A 12,053-nucleotide genomic window follows, 5' to 3' on the forward strand; every position below is an offset into this window, starting at 1 on the left:
ATAGTGTAACATGATTTATGTGATTACTCCAAGTTAAATTCTCGTCAATAATGACAGTCAGGAATTTCGAACTCTTCTTTTCTTCGATTGTATTGTTGTCAATGTTAATATTAATTGGATTATCATTCACATGGATATTGTTATGCTTGAAATGTATAAAATGGGTTTTCGGAATATTGAGAGAAAGTTTATTGCATTTGAACCATTTCGAAATTTTTATTAGTTCGGCATTCAAGATATTTTCTAGATACTTAAGGCTCTTATGAGAATAAAATATGTTAGTGTCATCTGCAAATAGGACAAAAGATAACAGTGATGATGTATTGATTATGTCATTGACGTATAATAAAAACAGAAGTGGACCCAGGATAGATCCCTGGGGGACACCACATTTGATTGGAAGAGACCGTGAGTTAATACCATTAAAAGTCACATACTGTTTTCGATTGCTTAAATAACTTTTAAACAATACGAGCGCCGAGCGCCGAGCCCCGAACACCAAATATCATCATGATATGAACATATTTTTGCACCGATTTTTCTCTGCGTCCCGGTGGGTGTTTCATAAAGCTGTTCGTATGCACAAATTTACGCACGATTGGATAATGATCTTGGGTCGTAAGTCAAATACATAGTGATATATCACTTGCCTTATGAAAGGATCACCAGTCATACGTAAAGTCATTCGTATCTTACGAACAGCTTTATGAAACATCCAACCGGAGTTACCCATCAAATCCCAAAATAACCCCAAAAACCGACACTCCTTTGTGATTGTTGTCTGATGTAATAAGAGTAAATTCATGTTCATTGTCTTACTGATGTTACGTAATTTGACGGATCAGTCAGCATTTCAGACCTCATTCAAATAAAGATATTAATCACAATCAAAATACATTTGAGCTGGATTTGTGTATCATTTAAACGGCCGTGGCAGAGTGGTCTAAGGCGCTGTACTGGAGATCCGAAGATCGGTGGTTCGATTCCCGGTTCGGCACTTTTGCCCTTGAGCAAGGCATTTTATCTACTTTGCTGTTTTATCGTATGTTAAAAAAATGAAAATGATATATGCATTATGAATACCAATGTGTGGTCTTGTTTAAAAAGAATGTTCAATTACTATAACAGGTATCCATTTCAGAATGAGAACAAACTTTTCAAAGGATCTAACAAGAACACGATAAATTCATTTTGAAAAATCAATGTACATCATGATTTGTTTTTCATTCAATTATGAAGATGAAGATTTGGGTTTAGGACTGAGATCGAGATTTATGTTTATGCAGATTTCCATCAAAGGTATAATTGCGTCGAAGGCTAGGGGTGAATGTAACGAATCACCGCACGAAGGCGCTTTTAAGGGCTTTAAAAGAGAACACGAATCTCGAGTAGTTGATTAATTGCTAAGTATATCCGTTCAATGCAATCGAAGATATGTAATGCGCTAAAAGCATCGCATTGATTGGCGTTACGTAACTATCGAGCCTACAATATTGGTCATAAAAATGATTGTTATAATGACACCGTTCGTATGCATTCCAAACCGATCGAAAATTAAAATCTGTGCTATGATTTTTCCTCCATGGAAAGCTTGTTTGGCGACAGCAACACGACACGAATAAACTTGTTTTGGTGTTTACTTTTTCTGGACAAAACTACGTGTTCGCAACTCATTCTAACGGGAGTGAAGAAATTAACACTGAATTCATGAGAATTTAATAGAAGCAAAATAATATGAAGATGGATGTTTTTAGATCAAGGTGTGTTCTTTTGATATCTGCGATCATATTCGGCTTCACGTTAAAGGGTAAGTTTTATGTTTAATTACCTACTGTTGATGCTGTCACCTTTAAAAGTTTGATCAGTCACAGTGTTGGATGTTCGTATCTTTATGAAAAAAAATGTATGCTATAATGTATTTTTAATGTATCTTTAATGACATGGGTGTAGAAATACGATGGTAGCATTTTGAACGCCGATAATTTTTGTTTTTCGCTCCTGGCAATAGACGCATAAATATATGTACATGAGATTACTACGTAATCATATTTTCCCTAAGAAAATCATAATTGTCTTACTTAAAAGCGTCAATATTGTGTACTATATATATCTTATTATTATGAATGATGAGGATTATCGGCGTAACTTACTTCAAAAACAGATTCAAAATTGTAAAAACAAATAAAATATATATGGCACCCCACAAAGTTAATGGCATATATCGTGGTTAACCCTCCAAAACGTGCAATGATGATTTTGACCAATTATTATTTTATCCTTTTTTGATATACTATTTTGGACATTTATCATGCTTATACTTTTTAATATAGACTGATAGACCTGTTATTAGCATGTTTTCTCATGGATCCACAGAAATGCAAGCTATATGATTTTTACCGCTTAACAGCTGAGTATTTTGCTTAAGAATAATAGCTCCAATGCTTCTAACACAACAAGACGTCACGGTCTGGAGGTCGGTGAAAGCACGTACAAGAAAGCCTATTTTCGAAGAAAAATACTCAGCTGGTAAAAACGCATAAAGCTTACATTTCTGTGTGAATTAGTATGCAAACTTTCGATTGATATATAAATACTTTTTGTCAATTTCACTTTTGGCCCGGTCTGGGTCTTTAAAGTGAAATCTACTTTACGTGATGGTGAGATACGTTATGCTGCCAAGTCGTCTTATAAAAAGCCATGTCCACATGATAACTTATCGAATTGATATGTATATCTTAATATCTCATCAAGACAGTACATGGCACTTTAAAGCTTCCGTACGGTTGCTGTTATGGAACGACTAATTAAAGTTATTAGCATGCTCCTTTGCCTATGTTACAGGGAAAAATGACAAACTTTTGTCGTGAACATGGTAGGTTTATAAATGATTTTCAGTTAAATCAAGGTCAAGTCGTGATTATACTACTAATTTGCACAGATGGTAACTTTCCGTTTATATTCATACCTGTTGTTAAAATAGTTAGTGACGCCGAGATGATGTTGACGATGTCGAATTCGACCGGGACGATGAGGCCGTCTTTCAACACGGAAACCCGTCTGGTCAGAGACCTCCTGTCACAATACAGCCGTTACGTGCGTCCAGTCTTCAATGAATCCACTATCATCTATGTATATTATCATATGAGATTGTCCAGAATTCTTCAAATGGTAATTAATGTTTGTTTGTTTGTTTGTTTATTTGTTTATGTGGATAAATCGTGCGACATCTACAACATCATAATAAAGGTCATAAGATAAGAATAGCATACAATAAATTCAGAGACACAGATTATTTGTAATATTAATGCCATGACCGTGATGCTTAAGAATTATTAAAGTTATCTTGTAACCCTGGATAATTAAGTTTTAATAAACGAATAAATACTTCATTATGTTGGGCACTATCGTTTATTATTTTCGGTTATTATCAGTAGAATTTTCCTCTTAACTTGGATCTTTGGTGAACGAGTAGTTAATCGACTGCCAAACGTGGCTTGGCGAATGATTGTAAGATTTTACTTATATCTACCTTATTATTTTGCTCTCTGTTCTCCTACACTCCATATCCATGCCCCTTTCACTTCTTTCTTTCTTCATCTCTCCCTCTTTAACTTTGGTCCTTTATAAATTCATTTCTCTTTTAATTGAACAGGACGAACGAAACCAGATTTTGATCACAGCGATGTGGCTCGAACAGGTAACCATTTTTTTTTTCGTAAAACAAGATGTGAAAACTACATGAATTTCTAACCATAAGCCCAGCCATAAAAATAAATTCTTACTTTCTGTACGAAAAATGAAAATGATGTCAGGAAGTATATTATGTATGCAAATAATCAGTGTTATCTATAGTGGCTTCATAATGTGAATGACTTTTCCTTACTTTTCGTTACACGAATGATCAGTTTAATTGCGTTGGTGACATTCTAACCTTTTCCTTACTTTTAGTATTGAACTCCACGGAGTTTCCCAGAATTTGAACTCCCCCCTTCATGTATTACACAACCACTATCATGCGGGGGGTTTAAAATAATATTAAGGGTGAGGGAATGTTTGAATGAACATTGTATCTTGACATTGAAAAAAAGGGGAGATGTATATAATACGGAATAGTGTGTGCCTGCATCCTTTTAAAATCGAATAAATTGTTACGCGGTAATAGTGTATTCTATTATTCTTTGTTGTCTGAGTTGTTTTGTTTCCTGATTCCTTCTCTTATTATTATGTGTTTCATAGAGCTGGATAGATGAATATCTAACATGGGATCCTGATGAATACGACAACATAACCGCCGTTCATATTCCTACCACAATGATATGGATACCGGATACAGTGCTCTACGAAAGGTAACATATTTTAGTTAGTCTTCAGTCATTTTTTTGTTTAATATGAATGCTTGACTTTTAGATATTAATTTAGATTATCGTCCTCTTTGTCTTATTTTTTGCTCTAATATGCCCTTTCCTCTATCCCCCCATCTCGTTTTCCACCCCCCCCCCCTCTCTCTCTCACACCAGCGATCTTTCCCTTTTAGGTTCATTCCCTTTCTGCAACATATTCAATCCCCTCTTTATGCTTTCATACATTTCTTATGTCCAGTGCGGACGTCGAAAAGGAGCTTGGGAATGACGTCATGCTCACCAATGCCAAGATCTTCTACAATGGAACCGTTTTCTGGCAAGCCCCTGCTATCTTCAAGAGCTCCTGTAGTCTAAGCGTCGAGTACTTCCCCTTTGATCAACACAGTTGTAAACTCAAATTTGGCCCGTGGGCCTATCTCGGCAACGAGGTTATCATGAAGAAACAATCAGGTAAGTTATCGAATATAAGTATACAAAATAATGTGATGCAATTTGAGCAGTACCGTGTAAACTGAGCTCAGGGCTAACTCACAACATCCCTTTAAATCAAGGCGTATTTTTACCTCTCTTGATATACCGGTATATTTTCACCATTGATACCCGATTGATGTTCCTAGAACGTTTGGTTTTAAGACTTCGTTCTCATCATAATGCTGATAGGACACTTTTAAAACAACACGGGTTTCGTTAAGTGTGTCAAGACTGTTTCATGATCATTTATGCTATGTCAAAAAACAAATATACTCATTAATAATAATTAAGTACTAATGCATCAAACTACTTCCAGACTCTGGTGACTTCTCACAGCTGAGTCCGAACGGCCAGTGGCAACTTCAGGGGATGCCCGTTGTAGAGAATCTCATCAAGTACGGTTGTTGCCCGATCCCATACTCGGACGTCACCTACTATATCAACCTGAAACGGAAGTCACTCTTTTACGTCTTCAACCTTCTCTTCCCATCGGTCTTCATGTCTCTGGTATCGTTGTTGAGTTTCTACCTCCCTCCAGACTCGGGAGAGAAAGTGGGTCTCAACATCACCAGCCTGCTGTCTCTTGTCTTCTTTCTCCTCCTGGGAGCACAGCTCCTGCCGCCAACCTCGGAATCGATTTCCTACCTTGGTGAGTAATTGAGGAACTTTGTCTTTGATCCCACCTTAAAACAATTTTTTTCTTAAGGACATTTCTTAGTTCTGATCTTAAAAATATGCCCTGATAACTGAACATATATAAACCTTTTCCTCTGGCAAAAAGCTAAATAGTTTACTTATATTTGCAATGATCGTTTTTTTCTTTTACATTTGAAGATTAAAAATCATCAAAATGCGTCTATAAATATACCACAATTGTTGTTTTTCTCCTATTCTTTAATTCCCACTCATTTCCATCTATTCCCGCAGGTAAGCTGTTTTCAACCATCATCGCAATAATGGGGATCGAGACGGCCATCTCCGTAATCATTCTCCGTCTTTACCATCTCCACTTACCCTATCCTCCTCCTGCATGGGCCCGGTGGCTCATCCTCGACAAAGCCGCTCAACTCCTTCGGCTCAATGGTTGGCGTCACGAGTACAGCGATGACGAGGGTTCCATGGTCGAAGTCATCGACCACGACGCACAAGACTACAAGACGAGTGACCCATTCGAGTTCGACAATCGAAAGGCATCGATGGAGACCAAGGCGATTGGAGAGAGCCTTCTGCAGAAGCTTGACATGAGCCCCGAAGACGTTGCCGTGCCAGAAATCAAGGAGAAGCATTCCAGTGAGGATTCCGACTATGGTAGTGAGGTAAGTCACAAGATAGGTCACGTGACTGAGCATCTTCATCCTCTGTCATAAAACTTAGAATAGATGTATCATAATGGCCATATCATAGATACCTTTCACCATGTTCACGATACCGAAAGCCATACAAAGATATTCGTTACCATTATAACCATCAATAATCGGAGGTTCTATGACGGATTAATAGATGAACTTAATGGAGCAATTTTCAGTGATTGAATCTGATCTTTTCACTTGTTTAAAAGACAGATTAAACTTCTCTCAGACCTTCGGTTAAATTATGTTGCATGTTCATTATATCTAAACAATTACCAATGGTGTGTTTCTTTTTATGGAAAATGAAAATGTTTTGTTGATTGTACTATAATATATGTTTTATTTATTTTGGAGAGAAACAAAACATTACTAAAAAAAAATAAACAAGAAAATTTGTAGGAATATTAAAATAACATGTTGAAAATTGTGTCTACATGTTAATCAAAACAAACTCATTTAGACCGTGATTGAATTAGGGTTAGGGTAACATTTTAGACCAAAGTTTTAGCATTATAAGTGTTGCACTTCCAGCAGTGGATGTAAGGTAAATGACCCCTTTTTTATTTTTTTTTTATTTGGGAGATGTTGTGTATTTTCTGTTTTATTCATTTTGTTTTTAATTTCTGTCAACTTTTTTCTCATTCTGCAGACCAATGACGACAGCATGGGGTCATCGATCATGCGCATTAGCAACTACATTCGCAGACTGGTAAACATTTCTCGGAAGAAAGAAGCAATGTCTGCTATCCAGCAGCAATGGATAGATCTTTGTCTCATTCTTGATCGGGTTTTACTCATTCTCATGATGACAGCCCTGATCCTTGGATGTATCAGTATTCTTTCTATCATGTCAAATCCTGCATCCCAAGAAGAATTCGAAATTTGGTGAAGATGAGAATCAAATAATATAGTTACCATGGTCACTGTGTATGTATATGTTTATCCATATCAATATAATTCCATTCAAACATTTATTTTGTTCCATTTCACATCTTCCATTTTCAATCATCATAACTAAGGCGTCAAACTACAAATGGAATGCTCTTCATTATTATGCTTCATTTCGGGTGTTTTTTTTAAACAAAACTATACTTTAAGGTCCCGTACAAATGCGATAGCTTCTGTCGTGTCAGTTAATATAGATTCGGTGAAATCGTGTTTCATTTTCGTTACTTTAATTTCCATTTGAGTGCGTATACGCATATATTGCATATATACAATATTTTGTTGATCCAACCAACTTTCTGTATTTAATCTTTCACATTTTGAAGCAAAAGACAAAATTGATAAGAAAAGATTTGCATGATTTTAATTGTCTAGGACATGGGAATAAACGATCAATTGTTTTTTGTATATCATAACACATTTCTACTATTAAATATTAGGCAATGATGATTTGTATAAAAGTGATTTGAAGTATTAAGTGAAAGTGCGATCATACATTCTTTTTGTAAATAGACATATTGTATTATATTACCTCTTAAAATTGAGACATTTAACATGCCGACATTGATTTGTGTCTGTAGCACTTAGGCCTTTAGTGCTGAGCGACTGTAAGTAGAATTGATTGGTATTGGTAATAAAATAACTCCCAGAGCAAACTTGCCTTGTTGAAATTTTTATCATCATGCTAATCCATGATGGTCGATATATGGAGATTGATATAATCCCAATATAATCATACGTGTGGGGCTAATTAAGATTGGCCCAACGCTATTAATCTAATATGTTAAAAAGAAAAGATATTCTTGAGTTTTGATGTATACAAAAATAGCTCCCTCTTTCTTATTACCATCAGTTTCAAAAAGAAAGTTAGATACATTTCCGCAGTGCATTATATCTGTAATATAGGAGACCTATCATATCATGAGTTCATATCCTCAAAAAACTTTCCTAGTAATTAATTATGTTCAAGGTTCAAATGAAGATAGACGAGCCAATACAAATTCTATTTTATCTTCACTAACTCACCAATTGAAGACAGAGAAGAAGAAGAGGTAGACGAATAGATTCGGGGAGACCAAGGACGAGAGTGGGATAATGAGGTTGGAAGTATTGATGAAGTGAGACTTATGGGAAGGTAGAGTGATAAATAGATAGACAGATAGATAGATATATAAATAGATAGATAGATAGAGATATACATGTAGAATGAAAGTTAAATATTGGGGCATGTGAGAAAAGGTGAAATACGGAGATATGACTGAATCAGGAGAAAGAAAGTAGATGAAATATTGAATCATGGACAAATGAGAACAATAATCAAACAGATACTGGCGTACTGGTTGGGATTCAATGGCCCGATAAAAGTGTATTTGTATTGTGTTGTTGAATATCAGGATTTACTTTCTGAATACCTAGCCATTTTTACTTTTCAACACTCAAAATGTCATAATCTAATTCCAAATTCATCTGATTTTCTCTATTAAAGAATCATCCGCTGAGGGAATTTTTGGTAAGCCACTGCAACAGCAAATATGGAAAGAGAAATTAATAGATATTGTCTGAGATATGAGGGAGCATAGTTTCGCCCCTATATATGAATCTTCAAGTAGTGCAGAAAAAAACAGAAAAGGGAAGAAAGGAGAAAAAGAGGAAGGTACAAAAAATGAATTTTGGTCGTTTTACAGTAGAGGTACCTTTTATTTAAAGGACAAGTCCACCCCAACAAAAACTTGATTTAGAGAAAAATTCAACAAGCATAACACTAAAAAATTCATCAAAATCGGATGTAAAATAAGAAAGTTATGGCATTTTAAAGTTTCGCTTCATTTCACAAAACAGTTATATGCACATCTCGGTCGGTATGCAAATGAGGAACTGATGACATCACTCACTATTTCTTTTGTATTTTATTATATGAAATATGAAATATTTTTATTTTCTCCTCATTGTCATGTGAAATGAAGTTTCATTCCTCCCTGAACACGTGGAATTCCATTATTTTAACATTTTGTGCTTCAGGCAAGGAGGTCCTAATCGTCAAATTCGTAAAACTTGAAATAATTTATAATTCAAACAATAAAAAACAAAAGAAATATTGAGTGAGTGACATCATCGACTCTCTCATTTGGATGTAACTGGCTCGTTCATATAACTATTTTGTGAAAAATAAGCGAAACTTTGAAATGTCATAACTTTCTTATTTTACATCCGATTTTGATAAAATTTTCAGCATTGTGCTTGTCTGATTTTTCTCTATTGATTCAAATCAACATTTTTCTGAGGTGGACTTGACCTTTATCAAATGAAAAATATGACGTCACACCCCAACCCCCTCAAACCTTCGGGGGGGGGCCCTCGTATGTACACGCGTCAGATAAGCCGTTTTGAATACCCTGAAGCAGGAGGGGTGTCAGAGTGAAAAACAAAATCAATGGATCCCAACTGGTTCCGTAACGTCTAAAGTCACAATGAGAGTCACAAAACTTAATATTACAGTTGTTTAAAAAATATCAGTCGTTCTTTTAAAATCGAATTGAACAACATGTTCCATATCCGCCCGACAGATGGTGAACGGGAGGTCCATATTAAAAACCCAGATCAATCTTCATTAATCAATCTCTTAATGAATTAAAGTTGTGTGAAAGTTTGAGAAATTCTAATGATGTCGTATATATTCATAATCAATAAGAGGTTCTAATGACTTTAGACGTTACGGAACCAGTTGGGATCATTGATTTTGCTTTTCCCTCTGACACCCCCCCCCCCTGCTTCAGGGTATTCAAAACGGCTTAGGCTGTCGCGTGTACATATGAGGGGTCCCGGAAGTTTTGAGGGGGTGACGTCATTTTTTCAGTTAAAGAAAAGATAACTCTACATTAAAACGACCAAAACTCACTTTTTGTACCTTCCTCTTTTTCACCGTTCTTCCCTTTCCACATCAGCCAATATCTTTCCATTTCTCTTTCCGAATTTGCAGTTGGGGCCAGAAGACGGGGTTACACTAGCCAAACTTTTTCCAATGTGATTATCCATTTTCAGCTCCCATAGAATCAGAACATAACTGGCCGTTGTGGCGTGCGCCTGTAATCCAAGCTGTGGGGAAGTTACAAATTGATGCAGAGGTTCGAGACCAGGTCACGTCTTTCAGGTGGTGACGTTAAAGGTCGGTCCCAGACGTAAATAATCATATCTGATTGATACACGTCTGACAAAACTCAAATACACACACACACACACACACACATGAAATGTATTGTCATGAACCTAGATTGCCTTGCCAGCTACAAGTAACAACTTCTAAATGATTTGCCCATTTTGAAAGGGAAACCAGTTCTCTGATCTATCTTGTCTACTCTACTTGTTTTTTTCTGTTTTGTATAATAAATCCAAATAGCTTTCCCCTCCCTCCCTCCATCCCCCCCCCCCTCTCTCTCTCTCTTTATCTCTTTCTCTATCCTTTGGTCATTCTAAAATTTGAGGGTGATTAATGGGCTCTCTTCCTTTTCTTTTATACTCATTTGAGACACACAACATATCTTTTTATCGACACAAATCCCTTATTTTATGGTTACTCATTTAATCCTTTACTCAATTTTGGACGATTAATGTCACATAGAAATATAAATAGGCGTTCATGGTATAATTCCATTCTACAATATCTTCGGCAAAATGGACGTTTTGTATTACATATCATAATGGTATGAATATTAAAACTTTATTTTTCCATCGCCAAGGCAGTTTTTTTTTTCGAGAAATTGATTTTGCTCATATGGCATGTATGGAACGATGATATACAACCAACTAAAAAATTAATAATATAGACTATACAAACGAATAATTATAAGTACTGTTTACATTGCTTCATTTGACAGATAAACTACCACATTAGAAGAACCATTTCCATGATTTCTGTCTCAATAAATACAAATTATTGCAACTTCTTAAAGCATTTATAATATTTACACTCAACTGAACATAAGCAAGAGAAAATGGAAAGTATGTGATTAAAATTTAGGATTATTCGTTCTTAATGAAGTGAAGGGAGTCCTGATTCGTCGATAGCAGACTCTGTCAGATAAAAAATGAAATATATCGTATTAAAATCTAATATAAGCCAAACCCACATGGTCCTCTTTCATATAAACTTGTTATGATAACAAAATAATGTATACACTGTTAACATAGTTGGGCAAAAAATGCCCAGCTTTTAACCAACCCTGGAAAACATACTGTCCACATATATAACTATTGCTTAAAATCTGCCCAAATTTGGTAACAAAACAAATAATTTTGTAATGAATTTGCTAAATTGGATAATAATTACCAACATACATTACTCAACATAGTGGACAGTATACAGCCCAACATTTTAAAAATAAATTCCAGTATTGGTAACGATCTCAAAATGAGTTTTTACAGAATCTAATATAATGACCACCCAAGTGTCTGTTTGTATGAATAAAAAATATGTGCCAAAGGATTCTGGAAGAAATTGTGTAATTGCTGAGAAATAAGCAAAATAAGCGCGGATTTGGTCACTTCCGTCGGGTCTTTATTCCAGCAATAATAATACACTGTCCCACGTGTGCCTATCTGTGTTGGTGATCTTCAGTGTGAATATTTTTCGGCGTAGATTTCAAGATTTCACAAAGTTCAGTTTATGTAACTGTACCAGATCTAGATCCTCGATGATATACTGACAATTAAACCTGGTTTTACAGACTTTCTCATGAAATCAGTGTTTATTGCAACTACTGGCATTTCTCTTTATTAATAAAGATTAATGTAATTTATATAATAAATTTGCTATCATCCAATTGAATTGATAGACTTCAGTAGATTTAATCTGTTATTGCAAACTTGGTAAAATATCTGAGGTTTTTTATGAAACCGGGCCCCATAATCTTTAGATCAAACGTTCAAATCA

At 35.4% G+C, this 12,053-nt stretch overlaps 1 protein-coding gene across 1 annotated transcript; it reads left to right on the forward strand.

Annotated features, from left to right (window-relative positions):
* The first annotated feature begins 1,601 nt into the window (after positions 1-1,601).
* Positions 1,602-7,796, forward strand: LOC121416074 (neuronal acetylcholine receptor subunit alpha-10-like). The gene is made up of 8 exons (XM_041609525.1): positions 1,602-1,807; positions 2,981-3,168; positions 3,653-3,697; positions 4,237-4,346; positions 4,600-4,811; positions 5,149-5,481; positions 5,760-6,148; positions 6,831-7,796. The coding sequence occupies exons 1-8, from the start codon at positions 1,735-1,737 to the stop codon at positions 7,068-7,070; spliced, it is 1,590 nt and encodes a 529-aa protein (XP_041465459.1). The 5' UTR covers positions 1,602-1,734; the 3' UTR covers positions 7,071-7,796.
* Positions 7,797-12,053: the final 4,257 nt, after the last annotated feature.

This window comes from Lytechinus variegatus, chromosome 5 (genome assembly GCF_018143015.1).
Source record: "Lytechinus variegatus isolate NC3 chromosome 5, Lvar_3.0, whole genome shotgun sequence".
Classification (NCBI taxonomy): domain Eukaryota; kingdom Metazoa; phylum Echinodermata; class Echinoidea; order Temnopleuroida; family Toxopneustidae; genus Lytechinus; species Lytechinus variegatus.

Bases quoted from the DNA above. Each gene is read 5' to 3' on its own strand.
- LOC121416074 (XM_041609525.1), top strand. From the start codon at position 1,735: ATGAAGATGGATGTTTTTAGATCAAGGTGTGTTCTTTTGATATCTGCG. The intron at 1,808-2,980 runs GTAAGTTTTATG...TTGTTAAAATAG, and splicing joins ATTCGGCTTCACGTTAAAGG to TTAGTGACGCCGAGATGATG. The intron at 5,482-5,759 runs GTGAGTAATTGA...CTATTCCCGCAG, and splicing joins GGAATCGATTTCCTACCTTG to GTAAGCTGTTTTCAACCATC.